General features: G+C 41.9%; 1 protein-coding gene and 1 pseudogene across 6 annotated transcripts in view; both read right to left on the bottom strand.

Annotated features, from left to right (window-relative positions):
- Nucleotides 1–477: 477 nt before the first annotated feature.
- LOC148363023 (U2 spliceosomal RNA) lies at nucleotides 478–620 on the bottom strand (annotated as a pseudogene).
- A 587-nt stretch (nucleotides 621–1,207) lies between these two features.
- Nucleotides 1,208–20,085, bottom strand: part of srpk2 (SRSF protein kinase 2) — an 82,739-nt gene continuing 63,861 nt past the window's right edge. For 5 of the 6 annotated variants that reach the window (XM_088340589.1, XM_088340588.1, XM_088340590.1 and 2 more), the window contains 10 exons: nucleotides 19,633–19,739; nucleotides 19,385–19,550; nucleotides 16,505–16,545; nucleotides 13,085–13,439; nucleotides 10,750–11,478; nucleotides 8,882–8,982; nucleotides 8,614–8,721; nucleotides 7,231–7,300; nucleotides 4,576–4,668; nucleotides 1,208–2,435 (listed from right to left, as the gene is read on the bottom strand). In XM_088340589.1, the coding sequence (XP_088196715.1) occupies nucleotides 2,251–2,435; nucleotides 4,576–4,668; nucleotides 7,231–7,300; nucleotides 8,614–8,721; nucleotides 8,882–8,982; nucleotides 10,750–11,478; nucleotides 13,085–13,439; nucleotides 16,505–16,545; nucleotides 19,385–19,550; nucleotides 19,633–19,739 (1,955 nt within the window). In that variant the 3' untranslated portion in view covers nucleotides 1,208–2,250. The remainder of the gene's footprint in view (nucleotides 2,436–4,575; nucleotides 4,669–7,230; nucleotides 7,301–8,613; nucleotides 8,722–8,881; nucleotides 8,983–10,749; nucleotides 11,479–13,084; nucleotides 13,440–16,504; nucleotides 16,546–19,384; nucleotides 19,551–19,632; nucleotides 19,740–20,085) is intronic. The other variant, XM_088340591.1, reaches the window with a different exon arrangement.

Below are 20,085 nucleotides of genomic sequence, written 5' to 3'. Positions count from 1 at the left end.
AATTCAAACCTCCAAGCCAATGTATTGATAAAATAATGTCCTCACCCTACATAATTATGTCGATTGCCGGAACATTCTCAAGTACAGAACATTACACAAATTTCTCACTTCTTTGGCTTTCTAACAAGTTTAGCAATTTCAAACACCGCTACCCAATAATGTGAGTATCAGATATCTAAGACCACGCCCATAGAGGCATGATCTGGTCAAGCTTCACTGGTCCATATAAAAAGAATTGGCTGAGTGAAAGCCATTCTCTTTTTTCCCCCTTTGTGCGAGATGGCCGCATCAAACGGCTGTGCGGGTTTAGGGGGGGGGTTTAGGGGTTTTAAGGGTTATTTAGCTTGTTCATAAATCATTATCCATTATCCGTTATCGGTCAGTTCATAATACGCTACAAAGCCTAGGAGCCGGGACACTTACTCTCAGCCAAAAGGCCAAGCTAAGGTCCTAGCCCTAAAGCCTTGCTGCGATCATTGCGAATGCACCGTTCCCGGAAGTACTGCAATACCGGGCCGATGCGTGGAGTGGACAGAGCAAGCTCCTATGCCATCTCCGAGTTGCAAAAATCAAAGATCATAGCTTTGCGTCATCACAAGGCCAAAAGGCAAAGGTCCTAGCGTACTCAGTTCCACAAGCGGGTCTGCACTGCGGCCCTGAGTTCAGCACGTGGGCCGTACGATGCAGCCATTCGGAGCACGAGACAAAATCTCTGCAACACCAAGTAAGAGGACGGTTTCAGATTTAACACCAAGTTTCTGGTTCTTGGGAATGAGCGTTTTTTTTGTACAAGAGAATATCCCCAAATTGACTAGCATTATAGCAGAAAACTTTTTTTGTGGTAGTAACTTCCAGACTGTCACCGGTCGAAAACTCCCCTCTCCAGCGCCTTACCCTCTTTGTTAATAAATCATTTATGCTATTTCAATCGGCCTAGTTCATTGAATCCATTTTCTTGGTATTAGCAATTCATATCAGAACTAAGGAATAACATAATTGCATTTTTTTATCAGTGTAGGAAATTCTAGCATCCTTCAGAGAAAAACAATGGTGGAGCACAAGCAACACACCTAGAGGCAAATTAATTTACTGATTGCGCTAAAAATAATTCACTTCAATTCTAAAGATTTTCAATATTAAAGCGAGAGAACTCCCTAAACCTTCCCTTCATAAATCTATGAATGAATGAGACTATCAAAAGGTGACATACTTTCATTTTGCATTTTATTAAACCTGTCAATGGAAAACACAGACAACAGACGCACTCTTTGCCATCAGGAAGAACAGTCAGCATGGCTGAGAACGAAACCAGATTGAAATATGACATAACGCTTATTATTGCCAAAACATAATTTCCTTTTACTAGAGCAGCTAAACGAGGGTTGTAGAACCAAGAATCTCATATTTTTATTAATCGACAGCAAAAATCTCTTCATAAACAAACACAATCACCTCAGAAGAAGATCCGGTCACGGTTACAACAACCAGAGAAGCTTTTTTTCTTTTTTTGTTGTCCTTGTTTTTTTCTTTTATTTAGATGAATTTGTTTTTTTTTTTGAAAAATATCTCGCCATTTACTTATACTTTTATTGCAAAAAATAGGCAACCAGACTAGCTGTGATAAATGATTAAGGGGGAAAGGGTTGATGTGTGTGATGTAGGAAAATGGGGGGGGTGTCACAGCGTTTTTATGTTTGGAATGTGCGTGCGTGTGTTCCCGTGTCTTTTTTGTGTTTTTATTTAATGTACAAAATTTCCAAATTCCTGAAGGACAACCAGTACAACCTCCGCCAAGAACGTCCATTTCTGGGGAGATAATACCCACCTTCTTTTCCATCCGACCTGGGAATTATCCAAAACAAAAGAAAAACGTACCGCCTTAAGTTGCATCCCTAACCATGCACGTTTTTTTTCTTGGAAAATGCTCATTCCTCGTCTTGTGGCAGTGGCGCCCCCTGGAGGGCTGGCGACCATGTAGCCCCAGCAGAGTGAAGGGTCCCCGATGACTGAAAGGTTCAAAAGTCATGGCAGGAGGAGCTCTGAGGCAGTGTCCAAAACAGGGTCCGTTTCCGACTAAGTCTTGGATCTGGATCGCGTCCTTCTTTAATGAAGTTTTTCGTAATGTTTTTCTTTCGCCCGTCTTTTACATTCCGTCAAGGACGTCACGAAGGGCCTCGTTGCTGTCGTACCACCAGGAGGAGGGGCTAAAGGGACAGGGCTAAGGGGGAAGTGGGCGTGGTTTGGGGGCGGCTACGAGTTGAGCCAGGCGTGGTTGAGGCATTCCCCGGCCGACGCCCGTTTTTCCGGCACCATTTCTAGCATGGGCAGCAGGAATTGTGTGAAGTGGGCGGCGTCCTCGTGAGCCCAACCATATTTTTCCACCAAAACGTCGAATAGAGACCAGGGCTTCAGCTTGGTGATGTGTCGGAGTTCGCCTGTAAGGGGCGGGGCATTAAGTCACATGGTCGCATTGGGGAGAGGAATAAGTAAGGAGTTGTATGAGGGTCACGGTTAAAAGGAAAACAAAAAGAAAAGCTCACCTGAGCTTTTTGTTTAATACAAATCATCTCTGATATTGTTTTGGAGGTGAAGAGAACAAAATGCCCACATTTTTGGGGAGGGATAAGGGGACCACAAAGTTAATTATTTCCTGATATCCCCCCATACAACCCGCCTCTTTTTTTTACTTTAAGTGCTAAAAAGTGTGCTGTGGAAACACGAGAGTGTTGAAAATTAAAAATATCCTCACATTTTTTCAGTTTTTAGAATAGATCACATAGAGGAGCAACAGTTATATCAGGGGAAATACTTTTAACAAAAGTACTTGTTTTTCCACCCTAAAGAGATGTTTTTCCAAGCAAAAGTCGTAGTCTAATAATAAAACATAACAATATAGTTTAAAATAAACAATGAAAACTAGTGATTTTTAGTAGTTGTTGAACACCCTTTTTTCTATAGCATATGAATAACCTATATTTTATGTTGACAATATCTGTGTATTGTTCGTTAGTACAACATCTATTGCAGACTGGTCAACCTGGAAGGGGGATGACCTCATATGCGGTCCCTTTTCAAGGTTTCTTCATTTTCCTCATGTTGAGGTTTTTGAGTTTTCCCTTGCCCTCATGTAGGTTTTAGATCAGGGGATGGTGTCATAATAGTCTGTAGTTTGCAATAATATGTGGTCTGTGCAGCCCTTTGAGACTCTTTCTGATTAAGGGCGTCACAAATAAACATGACTTGACATGATTATTATTTATACACCTCAATTAATATTTTTATTATTATCATTATTATAATTGATACACTACAATTATTATTCTTTATTATCTATCCGTTATTACTTTCCTTTTATTGTGACCCCTTTACAGTACATCATGCACATATTTATAAAATAAATGAAGAAATAATGTTCTCTTACAACCAACAAGTCTGCTTATTCACCTTGTACGATACAACCAAATGTACCGCATTTCTTAGTTGAATGTTAGTTAGCAACTAAAATAACATTTGAAAAGGTGCCAATAACAATCTGAATGATTGGCAGACTTGCACTTGCAGTAAGAGAGCAGAATGAATTCACACAGACACGGTCATGCAGTAGCTTTGACTGATCTGTTGGAACGGCAGAGGGGAGTAAGAATTTTGAAGTTCCGAGAGCAGACAATACAGTAGACCCCCGGGTTACGGCACGGCTACCTTACGATGTGCAATCAGTTGTTTTCAGCCCTTCATTGCGGCATTTTCCCGACTATGACATCAACTACCAAGTTATTTCGCTTGACCGAAAACTTTTCCGTGTACGTGCGTTCCACTGTGTGAGGTCCAATTCTTAAATGCCCGTCTGCTTTTGGTCCACTTCATATGAGAGGCCGATCTGCTATTGGTTTGCGTCACAGCATCGCGTAGAAGTTGATATGCAAGGCTCCTGCAATGCTGTTCTCTCTATTCAGTTTAAAATCTTGCGTAACAAACTTTATTTGGTTTAGCTGTGGGTCCCAAGACTTGAAGTGATGATTAAGAAAGATAACCATGAAAACAAAGCTTGAGATGATAAAAAAATCCAAAGAAGGCACACACATCGTTAACCTTGTTATAGAATGTGGCCCTAACAAATCGAAAACCGGGAAAATTAAGAATAAGGAGGCCATTAAAGCCACTGAGTCTCCAAACCGCATGCCAATCCTTGCAAATGCCAAAATCTGTTTTCTTTTAATCTGTCTCTGACCTCTGCATCCACCATGTAATTCCTCTGTTCCAGCTCACGTAAATAAAATGGAATTTTACTTTACGTGTACATTTGTTCATATTGTTATTTAATCATTCCATATACTATTTTGTTATTTCATTGTTATTAAATGTTTTTATTTAGGGTACCTGGGGCTTGAAACCCATTAGATAATTACCATAGGTATCTATCCCCGCTATACGGTAATTTCACCTTCAAAAGAACAGATTAATGTCATATCCCGGGGGTCTAATTCAAAAGATGTTAAAATGTAATAATATTGTTGAAAACTTGGATTCCAATCAAATACCTGGCCACCACCTTTCATGATTACACCCTGCGTTTACCTTTCTTGGAGAAAAAATCCCTGCTGTACCTCCCGGCAGCGTACAATTTTCGTGGGACCTTCCCGAGGAGCTCCGAGATCAGAGCGATGTGGTCTGCGTGCGTGCCCACCACCGCCACATAAGGGGAACAGGCAACATTACAGCATGCACACACACACAAAACGGGACCGACACACACTTTCACCCTAGAAGGACACATCACACTGGATTTTTTTTGTACTCCGTGTGCGCACGTGTCCACTTTTGGGCGTCCGTGTGCTTCGATCCCGCCGGCTCAGAGGCCAGCGCTACCTCTTCTGTTGAAGAACTCGCGGGAATATTTTCCGGAGAGAGCAAAGTGCCGTGGGATACAGCCCAGCAGCTCTATGATGTGGGCTATGTGGTCTATAATGGAGAGAGGGATGTGTGTGTGTAGGGATGGGTTCGAGCGGAAAGAGGGAGGGGAGATTGACAGGTGATGGTGAGAAAAAAACAGACAGTCGAACATAGTAAAAAAAGGAGCGGAAATAGCTGTTACAGATGAAAGACAAGTCAGAGGTTGGCTGGGTGGGCCCGTCCAATCAAATTCCCGCCTTTTTGTGTCGCTTTGTCAATGGGATCTGCTCGACAACAACAATATAGAAAACAACCGATCGAGAACAGACTACTGTGAATTCCATGGAAAATCCATGTGGGTAAAAAAAAAATCGGTATAACCTAAGGATGCAAAATAGTTAAATGGCCTACCGGGATCAGCCGAATTTGACGTCACAGTTATCAGCCGATAATTACTCACTTGAGTCCATAATATCATATCTAAACAGCCGACAATACTGTGTATATCTATTAGCTACTAATGTGTCTAGCTACGATAATGCCACTTGATAATGAGTGATCTGTTTTTCTCAGCCAAGGCATGTGTGACCTAAGTATTGGAGCACGAGTATAATGATTTGAATTTGAAAATTTCTGAGCAGTATTTGAGCCAGTTGAATAGAGAACAGACATACCTTGTAATATTTATCGCACCTCACCGGTAATAAACAGATTTACCATACACTTGAAGTGCAACCAAAATAAACAGTAAACAATAAAAAGTGAGTTTAATCAATGAAATCTAACTCGAATGGTCCGTCGTAGAGATGGGAATTCCAACTCTTTTTAGAGAACCGGCTTATTCAGCTTGGCTCACTAAAAAGAGCCAGCTCCCAAATAGCTCCTCATGTTGTTTGATATATATGTTTCCATTTTGTATGTATTATAATGAATTACCCAAAGAGGGGGTAAAATAACACTTAAATGCTAACACTGAAAAACATAGGAGACATAGATTAAAATATTTAGAAATCTACAAAAACTATAAAATACTAAACAAATTTCACCGTCAACAGCACAGAAACCCTAAAAAAAAAGAATCACAAGAGAACAATAGCGCCTGAAAGGGAACCGGCTCGTGATTGGTGGGTAGGCGGCTCCCATTTCCAAGAGCCGTTTCATTGTCGAATGACACGGGTCAATTCGCCCTTTCTTTCGACGCTGTAGTCAATACCATATTCGTAATCACTAACTATGTCGCCATTTTAAATGGTAACATGATCCGAAAAGACGTGACATAAACAACTTTGAGGAAAGTGGAAAAATACGCCACTACAAACAGCGTCAGGTGTGCAGAGAAACGCCACCATTGGCATTCTGGTGGCCAAAATAACGCTCCCATTTTTGACCATCAGTAACAACAATAGCGTTGTAATGGCAGCAAAAGTAATTATTTAGTGACTGAAAAGATTCCATTCTTATCATTAAGGTTCCTCCCATGACCTCCACGTTACCTTCATTATTTTCAGAGGAGAGTGAAAATGAGTAAAGACTTGGAAGTAGAAGGACAGTAGAGATGGCAAGTGAACAGTTGGGTTTTCGTGGTCAGAGGCGGGGCAAACCGTACACTCATTTGCATACTTACCTTGACACTTCTTTTACACTTTATATTCATAATGACAAGCGTGTTAATTGAATTAATTTTGCAGACAGAAGTATCACAACCTGAACACATTATTTTTCTTTGGTAATAAACATAATAGCTTTTTAAAGGGTTAGTTTAGAATTTTCTCAATTATATATATATATATATATATATATATATATATATATATATATATATATATCCACATAATCTAATATCATTTTAATGTTTTTATTTAATTGTTAATAGTCAATGTATCCGTCCTAAATAAAATTGTTTATTGAAACATTCTTAAAGATTAGTTATAATTTTTAGTGAATGCTGCAAGCTGCTGAAAAATCATTCGAGGGCCACGAAATGCGCCGCAGCCGTAGTTTGGACAAACCTTATCTATACTATTAAAATATACTAATGAATTTATAAATGTAAATGTCGTAACTGATTATAAAAATAAAAATAGATGTCAATAGTTGCGATAATTAACAAAGCTAATATGAGAATGACCGACTTCTTCAGTAAATGAATTTTAATGTCTGCCAATCTACACATTTCTATTATTACCTTTACCATTATCATCACAATTTTCTCTTTGGAGAAAAACACAACGCCCTTTAAAAATCACTCAACGGTCACCTGTGTTCAGGCTTTCTGTGTAATATTAGCATTTGTCCATTATTTTGCACATCCTGTTCTTAAGTGGTCTGCTGAATCCTCACCCTCATCCCTCGAGTAGTCCTCTCCCGAATGCGGCTCGAACAGGTAGTCCCCCGTGGCCAGTTCAAAGGCCTGCCAGACATAGAAATTGTTAAAATGACTCGCCACAAAAGGTCGTTGTAGCTTGGATTGGAACTGAAGCGGATCACTTGGCGAAATTCTGCAGCCTAACTCGATATTTCCTAGCATGAGTCAGAAGGAATTATAGCTCGTCACTGTACATACTGTAAAAGCTGGTGGAAATAAACAAAAAGACCAAGCGAGCCAGATTCAGCCGGAGCGGCTGAAAAAAGAAAATGGCTGGAGTTGGTCAGAGCTGGTGTAAGTGACTAACTCTAACAGCTACGTGAGAAGTTACTTAAATAGCTAGAAAAAGATAGCGAGAGCAAATCAGAATTTGTCGAAAAGTCGGGACCCCGAATTGAGTTATATTTGCTTGTTAAAGCAGTAGCAGCTTAAAATAACAACCCAAGCTAAGAGCATGCCATTACCTGCAGTCATCTAGCTAACCTGAGTGGCTAAAGAATAAAACAAGCGGGAAAAAATTGAATCGAGAACCTCAGCAACATTGACGGAGCAACTAACAATAACATCAGCGGCCAGCCATAGTCTGCAGTCGGGTGGCGCTAACATGAGCGGCTAGAAAGGGAAACAGTGGAGAAAAAAAGTCAAGGATTCCTGAATCGTGTGATTTGGCGACATTCGCTTTCATGACCAGCCGTGGAAGGCGGGTGACATCGAAGGACGGAGCAAGCTTAAAAATGATAGCTAGCATCGAGCAAGTGTCTAACATGAGTGGCTAGAAAGGAAACAAGGGTAAAAAAGTTGAAGGACCATAATCGCAGATGTGAGGACTATCACATTTGGGGCTGACCTGTGCGCGGTAAGTACATATAAAATGCAAAACGCACCACCAGGAGTAGCTAGGTGTGCCAAACATGTCAGCTTCTTTAAAGTGCATCTCAAGTTGAGTAATATAGCTACACATTTATGAGAGGTTAATAAAACGTTTTTGGGGGAGTACATGTGTTTTTTGTGATTGCAACATCCTTTGCTGTCTGGTCATCCTAAAAGGGGGATGCCACATCTGCGGTCCCTTCTCAAGGTTTCTTCATTTTCCTCATGTTGAGGTTTTTGAGTTTTTCCTTGCCCTCATGTTGGTTCCAGATCAGTGGATGGTGCAATAATAGTCTGAAAAATAGTCTGTGTAATAACCTGTGAAGCCCTTTGAGACTCTTTGTGATTAAGGGCTATACAAATAAAAATGACTTGACTTGACTATTTAAATAAATGAAGTGTTTTAACACCACTAGGGGTGGCTATATAATAGATACTGGGGCTTTGGGTAACATTTTTAGGGGGTTTATAGGGGTTTCAAGATTTACCATGCAGGCGGTGCTCCAGATATCGGCTGGAGTGCTGTAGCCGGCCCCGATCAGCACTTCGATGGAGCGATACTGTCTCGTCTGGATGTCCTCCGTAAAGTGCTTGTGCTGCAATGCACCAAAAGACCGATTTCAACAAAAGATAGTGTTTTTTTTTCTTCTTTTTAGTTAAAATCTAAAAAATGTGTTTATTGAAGATAAAATGAAGAAAATACAGGGATTTTCACAGCAACCAAAGGTTAGATAAGCCACAATTTTTGCTTCTTACCACCCAGCAAGCATTTCCAAGGTCGGCAATTTTCACACGGATGGATTCAGCGTTGCGAGGGTCGAGGGGGTTTACCAGCAGGTCGGCAGCTCGGGCTCGGGCTGTGATGTAAAAAAAAATTAAAAAACATTTGAGTTATTTTTAGATGTAATTTAATTTTGATGAGTTGGTATATAGGGCTGCACGGCTGCGCAGTTGTTAGCGCGTGTGCGGCACAGTTCTGAGGTCATGAGATCGAACCTTCCTGTGTGGAGTTTGCATGTTCTCCTCGTGTTTGCGTGGGTTTCCTCCGGGCACTCCGGTTTCCTCCCACATTCCAAAAACTTGCATGTCAGGTTAAGTGGACCGTCGAAATTGTCCCTAGGTGTGAATGAGCGAGTGAGTATTCTGTCCCTGTGTGCCCTGCGACTGTCTAGCAAATGGTTCAGGGTGTCCCCTGCCCACTACTTGAAGATAGCTGGGATGGGCTCCAGCACCCCCGCAACCCTACTGAGGATAAGCGGTGCAGATAATAGATGGATGGATGGATAGTTCATATATGTGGGTGATATTATTAGGTGCTACAATTTAAGGTAGCTTAACATTTGTTCCACAAATGTTATGTAGCCTTACATGAAATAAATACAGTACAACCCCAAGATACCCCATCGCCACTTTACCATGTTCTCACTTTACTATGTACAGGGTTTTTACACTGTTTTCATGGCCCAAATTCAAGCAGCTTTTAAAGCCTGATATTTAAAGCCAATTTATTAAGGTCTCTTGTGTCAATCATGTATTTTGCAGAGCCACAAATATATCTGCGATTTACACATGCCGATTTTAATGTTGCATCTGCATTTATCACGACATATGATTTTTAGATTTTGATATAGGTGGAGCGAATACTTCACGGCACTTTACATATACATTACAAGTATTACTGTTGAGGCCTTCACCAGCCCATTTTTGTGAGTCTCAGGCACCCACTAATTCAACCCAAGTACCTCCCAAAATGATAACTTTTTAAAAAAAAGCGGACAGTCTTAATTATGATCAAAAAAGCGCTAGACGAATAGAAAACTAAAATAAAACAAAATTGTGAACAATGCATCGTCAAAAATACTCCATTGCCTTGAACTAGTTCTGTTCATTTGATTCCTAGCACCGCTCTTGCCCCCTTTTCTGCTCCTCTTTTACCCGGCTCGTGTCACTTGTTGCATAGCGGCGGAGTCTGTGGAGGCTCTGGCGTATTACAACAAGAGTACGTTACACAGTGGTTATGTTGAACAACTATTTTACCATGTATTTGTTATTATCAACCGATATTAACCTTTATTTTAGCTGCATTGAATTGAATACAATTGTCTAATAAATTTCATGCTTTCCTTCTGTATGTGTATGTACTCTGTTAGAAATAAATGAGTAAAGACTGGATATTGTGTAGTATTAGTGTTTCTGATGACCACAAAAAGGAATGTGATGTTCACAAATGGGAAGTTACACTCCTGAAAAATGTTGAATGATCCTAAATCACTTTCAAGAGTAATTTTTTAATTTTTAACCAGACAGACTCTCTGGGTGCTCAGCACCCCCAAAGCTGAACCTAAAATAGCCTCTGCTTACTATGTACTACGTTTTTATTTTAATTGTTTGATCTGAGGTACAGGGTGTTTTGAAACCTATTACCCTTCGCCACATTTACGAACCCCGTCTCAGAACAGATTAATGTCATATCCCAGGAGTCTACTGTGTTTTAATCAAATTTGACCAACAACAACAAAAAAAGCCTTATATATATATATATATATATATATATATATATATATATATATTTGTATTTTGTTTGTTTTTACTGACTAATAATATTAAAAGTACTCAATAACTACCTTTGGGAGTTTCTCCCGTGCTGGACGACGATACAGTGCGGCTTCGGTCAGCGGCGGGGCTATCGGGTGACTTCACCGTCCCAGTATCGCCTGTCCCGCCACAAACGAGATCCCCCGGCTCCGGATCGAGAGGCAAGTCCGGAAAAACAGCGGCCTTCTGGAGCTCTCCTGATCCGTTGGTGAGGCCCGGCTCACCCGCCTCGCCGTTGAACATCTCGTAGCCGGAGCTAAGCGAGAGGTCCCTGTCGGTGTAGCTGAGCTCAGACTCCACCAGGGGGCAGAGGAGGGGCTCAGGCGTAGGAGGAAGGTGGCCATTAGTTTTGGTTTCCCCGGGTTTGTTGGGGTGCGTTTTGATGGGGGAGCCGGTGTCGGTGAGGAGTTCTGCCGTGGTGTCGTCATCGCCGTCTTCTTCGGCTTCCTCGTCTTCTTCATCCTCGTCCTTGACGGCTTCTGTTTTCTCCTTCTCGTTCTTATCAAGTTCCTTTTCATTCTCCTCGAAGTTCTCTTCCTCCTTTTCAACTTCCAAGCTTTTCAGTGCGTTGTCATCCTCTTTCTTTTCCTCAGGATCTTCCGTCTGTATCAGATCTTCATTACCAGGGGGGAAGGGGGCCTCTTTTTCTGCCACGGGCGTGACCTCTTCTTCTTCTTCTTCTTCTGTGTCTTCGTCACGGTTATCATTGATGATGCGAGGGTGCTCTTCTACCTCTTCCTCCTCGTTGTGCGCTGCACCTAGGAAAAAGGGAAAAAGCATTACATAACCAGTTTTACTGTATTTTTGGACATAAAAGTCTTAGGTGGCAAAGCAACTTAAAATATGTACAATTTCCTGGACAGTTCTTTGTGAGTTGAGATTAAAACACACAGAATACATGATTCTCTCTTCCATAAGCTTTTTTGAAATAAATGTTTTTTTCTTCTATGCTGGAAGACCGCTTTTTTTATGAAAAAAATTAATGTTGACTTGTCCAGTGCTAGGTTGTAGTGCCATCTTCTTCCAAGCATGGAAATGATAATTTTTCTTAACCAAAACAATCATGTATTTTATCCCTTATAACAACCATTTTTAAACTTTCCTCTCAGATAGCGAGAGTCTTTTTCACCAAAAACTAGCCGTGGTTTTTTTTTTAAAACACAGAAAGCGTAAATCTTCTTTTAGACAAAAAACTAAAGTTGTCATACATTTTACGCCAAAAATTTGCCATTTTTTTAGATGGAAACTAGCTTCTTCTCTGGTGTAAACAAGCGTGATCTTCAACAAAAACTAGCTTCATCTTGGACGCTGAAATCAAGTGTTGTCTTCCTGTTTGTTGAGAAACCAGCAGGTTCTTTAACTTCTATGCAAAACAAATGTTTTTCCAAGCAATAACACCATTAACTGGCATCATCCTTCTTTTGCCTGGAAAGAAAAACCAGCTACTTCATCAACAAGTGTTGTCTTTTTCAATGCAGAAAGCAAGCGTCTATTTCTTCTACACTGAAACCTAGCATTGTTTTCTCGAACACTAATTGTTGGCTTCTTCTACCATGCTAAAAACTAGCATTTCTGTCTTCTGTGTGAAAATATAGCTTTTTCTAAGACGAAAACAAGTTTTGTTTTCTCTGCAGAGGGACACGTTCTTAGACAGAAACTAGCTTAAATTTCTACGCATCTTCTTCAAAACCAAAAAAACAAGCAGTTTTCTTTTTTCTTCTATGCCACAAACTACATTTTTCTATTCACTATAAATGAATCTGAATATGACCTTTCCATCTTCTACGCTGAAAACAAGCATCAATTTCCTCTACACTGGAAGATAACATGGTTTACACAACAAAAGCTAGCTTCTTCTTCTATGCTAAAAACTAGAATTGACATCTTCTTTACTGAAAAAAAAAAACCTTTTTCAAAAATAAAAATTTGTTTTGTTTTGTCTGGCGAAAAACAGCACGTTTTTAGTCATTATGTAGCTTCATCTATGCCAAAAAGAAACATACTTTTAGTTTACCCCGAAGTTGGAATAGTTGCAAAAAAACTAGCATTCCCATTTCTTTTCTTTGCAGAAATCGAATTTCTAATTCCCTGCCGAAAATGAATGTTCTTCGACCGGAACTAGCTTCGCCTTCTACATTAAAAGTATGTATCAACTGAATATACATTGAAAGCTAGCATTGTTTTCTCCAACACCCAAAGCTAACTTCTATGCCAGAAACTAGCATCTATTACGTCGAGACTAGCTTTTTTTGTGCCAGAAACTAGGGTCTAGTTTTTCAATGCTGAAAACAAGCTTTATCTCCTTCAATGCTTCTAATTGGTGCAGATGAGTCTATAAGAGTGGTATTAGACATGGCTACTCACATGTATGATTGGTCAACCTCGTAGGTCTTTCAGCACATTCCTCTTCTTCCTCTTCGCCGTCCTCCTCCTCATCGTCATCCTCGTCGCTCTCTCCGAGGGCCACGGAGGGGCCGGACGCTTGAGGAGTAGCCGAAGCGGGCGTGGATGTCCGTTTTGGCTTGGGCGTGTCGTTTGCGTTAGCCTCTTCATCCTCTTCGTCGTCTTCCTCGTCACCTTCATCGTTCGCCCTTTCCTCCTTTTTCTCGGCCTCCCTCTCCAGTGCCTCGATGTCCAGCATCCTCTTCTCCAGCAGCTCAGCCTGACGCTTCTGCTTTTTCTTCAGCTTCTTCTTCTTGTTCTTGGAGATTTTGCCCGCCTGGGAATTAAGGAAACGATTAAAGCATTTTTTTAGTGTGTTCACAACAGGAATAGAAAGTTGGGATGCACAGATAATTTTCTTTACTGTTGAAAATGATCATAAGTGCTTTTTTTGATTTGGTAGAATGAATAAAATAAAACTGAATTAAGCTTCTGAAACAAAGATGTTGATATGACATTACGTTTAAGGTGAAGAGAGCCATGCAAAGCTGGCGTTAACTACGGGACAAGTTCATGTATGATGGTTCTGCTTATTTTTCATTTTGCACATAGGAAGTAGATGGAGAACACAGTCAACGTTTTACCATCAAAGACATTTTTTCAAAAGTTTATGTGTCCCTCTGCTTCCATGTTTTTGTTAGCCGCTAGCCGACTTTGGCTAGTGTTTTCTACAGAGCTAACTTGCTACAGTTTTGCTGTTTTAATTGTAAACATGTTCTTTGTGTGTGACATTCAATTTGTCCCTAAAGTCCAAAGGCGGGTGCTAAGCTAGTTATGACGAGTTTAATTTACGATTATAATTATTTGACTTCAGCGAATACGCGACTGTGACTCGTTTGTTGCATATGACTGTGTCGGCTACCACACTACCATCATCATCTATTTTGTGGCTTTTTATTTATTTATTTATTTATTTATGCATAGCAAAAAAAAAACATCAACCACTAAATAAAAAAAGTGAAGAACTAAATATTTGCACAAAAACCAGCTTAGGTTTGGGCGCTCGCCGTGGGATTGGGAGATCACGGGTACGAGCCTTGGCCGAGTCATACCTAAGACTTACAAGATTGGTACCCATAGCCTCCCTCCTTGCCCCTCGGCATTATTGGTTGGAGTTTGGGGGGTTTGGTCACTTAATGACTAGCAAAAAATGCACAAAAAACAGCTGTACGATACAAAAATGTAATACAGAAACATGTGCGCGAACGGGGTAGGTTGAAGTTCCTACCCCTATTCCATCCATCGATCCATTATCTGCACCGCTTTTCCTCAGTAGGGTAGCGAGGGTGGAGCAGCCCATCCCAGCTATCTTCGGGCAGTGGGAAGGGGACACCCTAAACTGGTTGCCAGCCAGTCCCAGGACACACAGAGACGGACAACTCACTCGCTCATTCACACCTGGTAAAACCAGCCATTTTACCAGGCATGCATGTTTGTGGTAATGTGGAAAGAAACCAGAGTGCCACTTAGGCACAGGGTGGAAATGCAAACTTCACACTAGGAGGCTACGGTAGCTGGACCTGAACCCTGAACACCCGCACCGTGGGGCTGTGCGCTAACCACCCGGCTGCCTGCCCTGTCCATTAAAAGCTAAAAATACCCCTAAAATATGAACTTCAAAAAGGGAAGAGCGAGATTGTACTGTCTAACACCTACAAGCTTATTATTTTTCAATATAACTAAGCACCTAAAATACAATAAAATTACTTGCTTTTGGCATTTTTAGGCACTTAAATGCCTTTATTTTTGTTTTGTTTTTGAGAATTTAATAAACGAGTCACTTAAAATTGATTGATTTGATTGATTGATTATTGCTCCAGCGAAGGTCGGGGGGTCCCGTCCCTGTGCGTTGAGCCGACCAGATGAACCAGGTTTTTCCAATGCTGGCGGTCTTGTGCCAGCTGTTCTGCATCCTCTACAGCAACTCCGTGTTGTTGGAGGTCGCCCGCAACGACGTCAAGCCATCGAGTGCGGGGTTTCCCTCGTGGTCGTCTCCAGCCTGCGGCCTTTGGGTCAAACTGGAGAATGGCTCGTGTCGGATGGTCTGGTGGTAGACGAAGGACATGGCCAAACCAGCGGGTGCGGCGTTGTGCGACCAAGGAAGATGCTCGGAGCTGGCACGTGCGGGCTCTGAGCTCTTTATTGGAGACTCGCTGGGGCCACCTGATGTTCTCGATGGTTCTGAGAGCCCTGCTATCAAAACCGTCGATTCTTGTGGACAGGGTGTCGTTCAGGGGCCATGTTTCTGAGCCATAAAGCAGGATAGAGAGTACGGCGAGGTTGTAAATGCGGAGCTTCGTCTTGCGTGCGATGGTCTGGTGCCGCCAGAGTGGTTTCCAGAGAGACTGCAGAGCAGATGCTGCCAGGGCTCTTCTGCGGAGAATCTCTGGTTTTAGGTCCCCATTGTCTGTCACCATGGACCCCAGATACACAAAGCTCTTGACAGGCTCTACGATGTCGCTACCAATTTGGATGGGAGGTGGCTCTGGTCCATCACCGACATACATGAACTTGGTTTTCGACCAACTCACTTGGAGGCCAAGCCGCGCTGCCTCTTCGCTGTAAATGCCCAGAGCGTCTCTCAGCTGGCTGTAGGAAGTGCTGAGCATGATGGTGTCGTCAGCATACTCCAGGTCAGTCAGGTGGTAGTTGCGGAAAGACACTCCGGGTATGCGCTCACTAACCCTGAACATCAGATGGTCGATGATGCACTTAAAATTAGCATCAAATAATATGCCTGTCAGTTATTGATCGGGCAGCGCGGCGGGTGAGTGGTTGGCGCGTCCGCAGCAAAGTTCTGAGGTCATGGGATTGAATCCTCCTGTGTGGAGTTTGCATGTTCTCCCCGTGCTTGCGTGGGTTTCCTCCGGGCACTCCGGTTTCCTCCCACATTCCAAAAACATGCATGTCAGGTTAATTGGCCGGTCCAAATTGTCCTTAGGTGTGAATGGGCGAGCAAATTGTCTGTTTCTGTGCCTTGCGACTAGCTGGCAACCAGTTCAGGGTCTCCCCTGCCCACTGCCCGAAGATAGCTGGGATGGGCTCCAGGGCCCCGCGACCCTACTGAGGATAAGCTGTAGGGATAATGGATGGATGGACAGTTATTGATCATTTTATTTTGTACCTTTTTAGCACATCGGCAAAAAAAATTATTTCATTTCTTTAAATAAGAAAAAAAAACATTTTCGCTTATCGTTCAGCACATTTTTGGTTTCGGTCCCAAATTTCCATTCTGGGTGCATAATGCATAAGCAAGCAAACTGTATTATTGTGCAAGTGAGTGCGTGTATGTGTGTGTGTGTGTGTGTGTGTGTGTGTGTGTATCCTTTGTTTTATACTCACATCAGTCGTACTCACCGGTTTGAGCTGCGGGGCTGTGCTAACTGTCACACACATAGGGAGAAAATACCCATCAGACATCTTCAGTGCGTTTCACAATACCATACCTGTCAACCTCCACGGCTCCATGCCCGTACAAACTGTCGTATTTCCCCGTACAAAATACAAAATAATCGTAGACCTTTTTTTTTTTTTCGGAATGATGAATGATGGGAAATCCCTAGGCGGCAGACGCATGCGATTGACAAATTTGCGTTTTTCCGTACAGCGTCTTAAAATGCATAAAAATGTACTTTGTATGGCAAAACCGTACAGGTTGACAGGTATGCAATACACACAAGCAAAATTCAATCTTGTTTTTTGAGAAGACGTTAAGAATGATCTGAAGCACTCTCAGGTACATAAACCCGTGTACCCCCAAAATCATTTTGATATTATTAAATCTAATCTCATTGAGATGTGTTTAGGAATTATAGCCAGGTATCTTGGACCAAGTACAATGAAACAGCATTTAATTGTATTGCTGCACACGATCCACATTAAAAAAAGGAAGAAGATCCCCATACCTGGATTTTTCCAAGCAGGTTTTTGTAAAACATGTTTTCCTCAACTTATGTCCTTGCCCTTTAATTAATTTTACGTTAGTCAATTTAGCTAGAATTAAAACAACACGGAAAATAAAAATGCTCTTCACATCAGCAGAGGAATTTAGGAAGCCACTTCCGACCTCCCTGAAGCCTTTGCTGTTGTGTTTCTGTTCATTTCACCGCGAGCATTTTTTAATACAACAGACCCGCAGGACAAAGACTAGGAACCTTCCCGTGGTGTCCTGCGAAGGGCTCTCTCCGGGGGAGCCTTACGAATCCAACTCAATCCACTCAGACTCGCACTCTCTTTCGTTCTTGGTCCTCTCTCCATCTTTGTCTCTCCTTTTCTCTCTTCCCCCTTTACACTCTTGTCTCTCATTTTCTCTATCCCTTTCTTTCCTACTCTCTCCCCACCTCTCTCACTCTCTTTTCACCCTTTTTGCGTTTTACTTTGTCTGTCTTTCTCTCTTTCTGTCTGTCCCTCTCTTTCTCTCTCTTCTACTCTCCTCTCTCTGTTCTTCTTAGGGCGGGCGACTTCGAGAGCAACCCTGGCCCCCAGTCCAAATGCCAGTGGTGCTTTCGAACCATTCGCTGCGACAACACCCCAATCACCTGTACTACCTGCCCACGGGGCTTCCATAAATCATGCACCGGCCTGTCCGAACGTACTAAAGACATCAGAGGCTTCGTTTGCTTGGTTTGCTTGGGTCACACCCCGTCAGGCCTGACGGCACAGGACAGTCGCAGCCCCATCTCCTTTGGAGGATTACCTTAGGCGCCTTGAGTGACTCGAAAACAACAACAACAACAGACCCCGGGGACACGACATTAATCTATTCTGAGGTGGGAATCACAGAGTGAACTTGCTGTGTAGCGGGGTAATGCCATATACCTGGTACAGCAATCTCTTATTTATCGCGAGGTCCCAGAAAATTGGCGAAATATGTTCCTTTTTTCAGTTATTACACAACTAAACACTCTTTTTACACTAAAACTAAATTTAAAAAAACACTTTACATGCTCAAGCAATTAAAAGTACTATATAAACGTTTATTTTATTTTATTCGTCTACAAGTCTACTACTGTATTGTCGAATAATAACAAGCAGGGGGACTGTTTAGCCAATCAGAATGCAGAATACGATGCAAAAAGCAAATCTGCGACAACAGCTGTACAAGGAGGGATTACTGTACACTAGATTAAAACATGAAAATAGTATCTAAAACAGGGGTCAGCAACCTATGACGGCAGTGGCACGCGAGGGGTTAACCAGTGGCACGCGAGCGTACGGCAAAAAAATACAAATGATAATGATTTTTTTTAAGCGCATTTTTACCTGAAACGGTAGCACCCCTCCTCCTCTGCTTCGTGTGTGAGTGTGTGTCTGCGCTGCGCCTCGCAGAGGAGGAAAGATCCGTGTTTTAACGCAGCCACATAAACACCGGTGCGCGATAAATGAAAAAATCTTGTTCTTTTCAGCCAGCGTAGACAAATGACTGGGGCTTTGTGCAAAAAAATGACCGTGCTGTTTGTGCATTATGCCTCGAGAGCATTGTACCTCCCACATCAAGTGTTAAACGTCATTACGATACGAAACATGAACATGAATTCAAGGATAAGTCTGTCAAGACGGAGACATTAAAACGCGCTGTGTCCAGGTACGGCCAACAAACACAGACCCTGAAAACATTTGTCACTGCTAAAATCACCACCACTGAAGCAAGTTATCACATTGCTCACTGCATAGCAAAGCACGGAAAACCATTTATATTTGCGACCAAATCAGCTGTCATTTCTGTTGCACTTATTTTCAAGTAGCCTTCTGCCTTGCTGCTGTTATTTCAAGTTTTGATATTTTCTGCAATAAGATTTCAATGATGAATGGTATGGTAGCTGTCTAAGTCACTTGTTTTTGATTGTAGTTCATTGTTGATGAAGAATGGTTGATTCTGGTTAATTATTGTGGTAAAAAGTTAAAGTCATGGATGGCTTTTCTACATGTTTCTCACATGCATTTTTTAGTTTATTGATGAACAAGAATAGTGGACGATAAATTGGTCAGTTATACAATTTCAATGTATATCTGGACTGGTGTTAAATTACAGCTTTGTTGGATATAAAAAAAAATGTTGTGGGAGTCATTGATCTTGGTTAGGCACACTGATTTACAAGAAAATTTGAAAGTGGCACTCCACACCGAAAAGGTTGCTGACCCTTGATATAGAAAGTACTATTTATGTGTGGTATAAATGCATATGAAAAAAATGAAAACATTCTACAGAACCAGCCTCCTTACCTGCAGATCCAGAAGGGGGCGGAGCCCCTGCTTTCTGCCACTCTGTGGCCTCCATGGCCATGCGTCTCACAAAGGTGTCATCCACGCACATCAAGATGTTTTCGGGCTTGATGTCCGTGTGGATGATTTTACATTTGGTGTGGAGATAGTCTAGCCCCTGCAAGACCTGAAAGCAAATAAATGGTCGCTTTGTGCACTCAGGATTTCTTGCCAGAATTGCTAATTGCATCTGTATGTGTCCTTCTCACCTGTTTGATGATGCTCTTAACGCACGGTAGCGGCAGGCCTTGGTAATTGGACTTAATGATCCACTTGAGGAGGTGGTGACCCAGAACCTCAAAGACCATGCAAACGTCTGGACCAAGAGTTAAAGGAGCTGTACGGAGTTTTTGCATTGCGGCCGCCACCCCCTGGCTTATGTCATTATTGGAGCCTCTGTTAGCTTGTTGATGATGCACATGCAAGTACCGTAAATTCCGGACTATAAGCCGCTACTTTTTCCCAAATTTTCAACCCTGCGGCTTATTCAGAGATGCGGCCAATTTATGTAATTTTTTTAACGGCGCTCGAGTATGAGAAATAAGATTTAGACCGGTGGAATATATGCGCCGAGGAAAATCACAATTCTTGAGCGTAAACATACCCTCATTGTGCAAATTGCACAAAATAAGGCTCATTATTAATTTATTATTAAAGCTTTG

This window comes from Urocampus carinirostris, chromosome 7, assembly GCF_059441175.1.
Source record: "Urocampus carinirostris isolate Australia breed hairy pipefish chromosome 7, RoL_Ucar_1.0, whole genome shotgun sequence".
Lineage (NCBI taxonomy): Eukaryota > Metazoa > Chordata > Actinopteri > Syngnathiformes > Syngnathidae > Urocampus > Urocampus carinirostris.
Note: the sequence above shows the minus strand (reverse complement) of the source record. Positions and strands in the feature narration are given on the sequence as shown.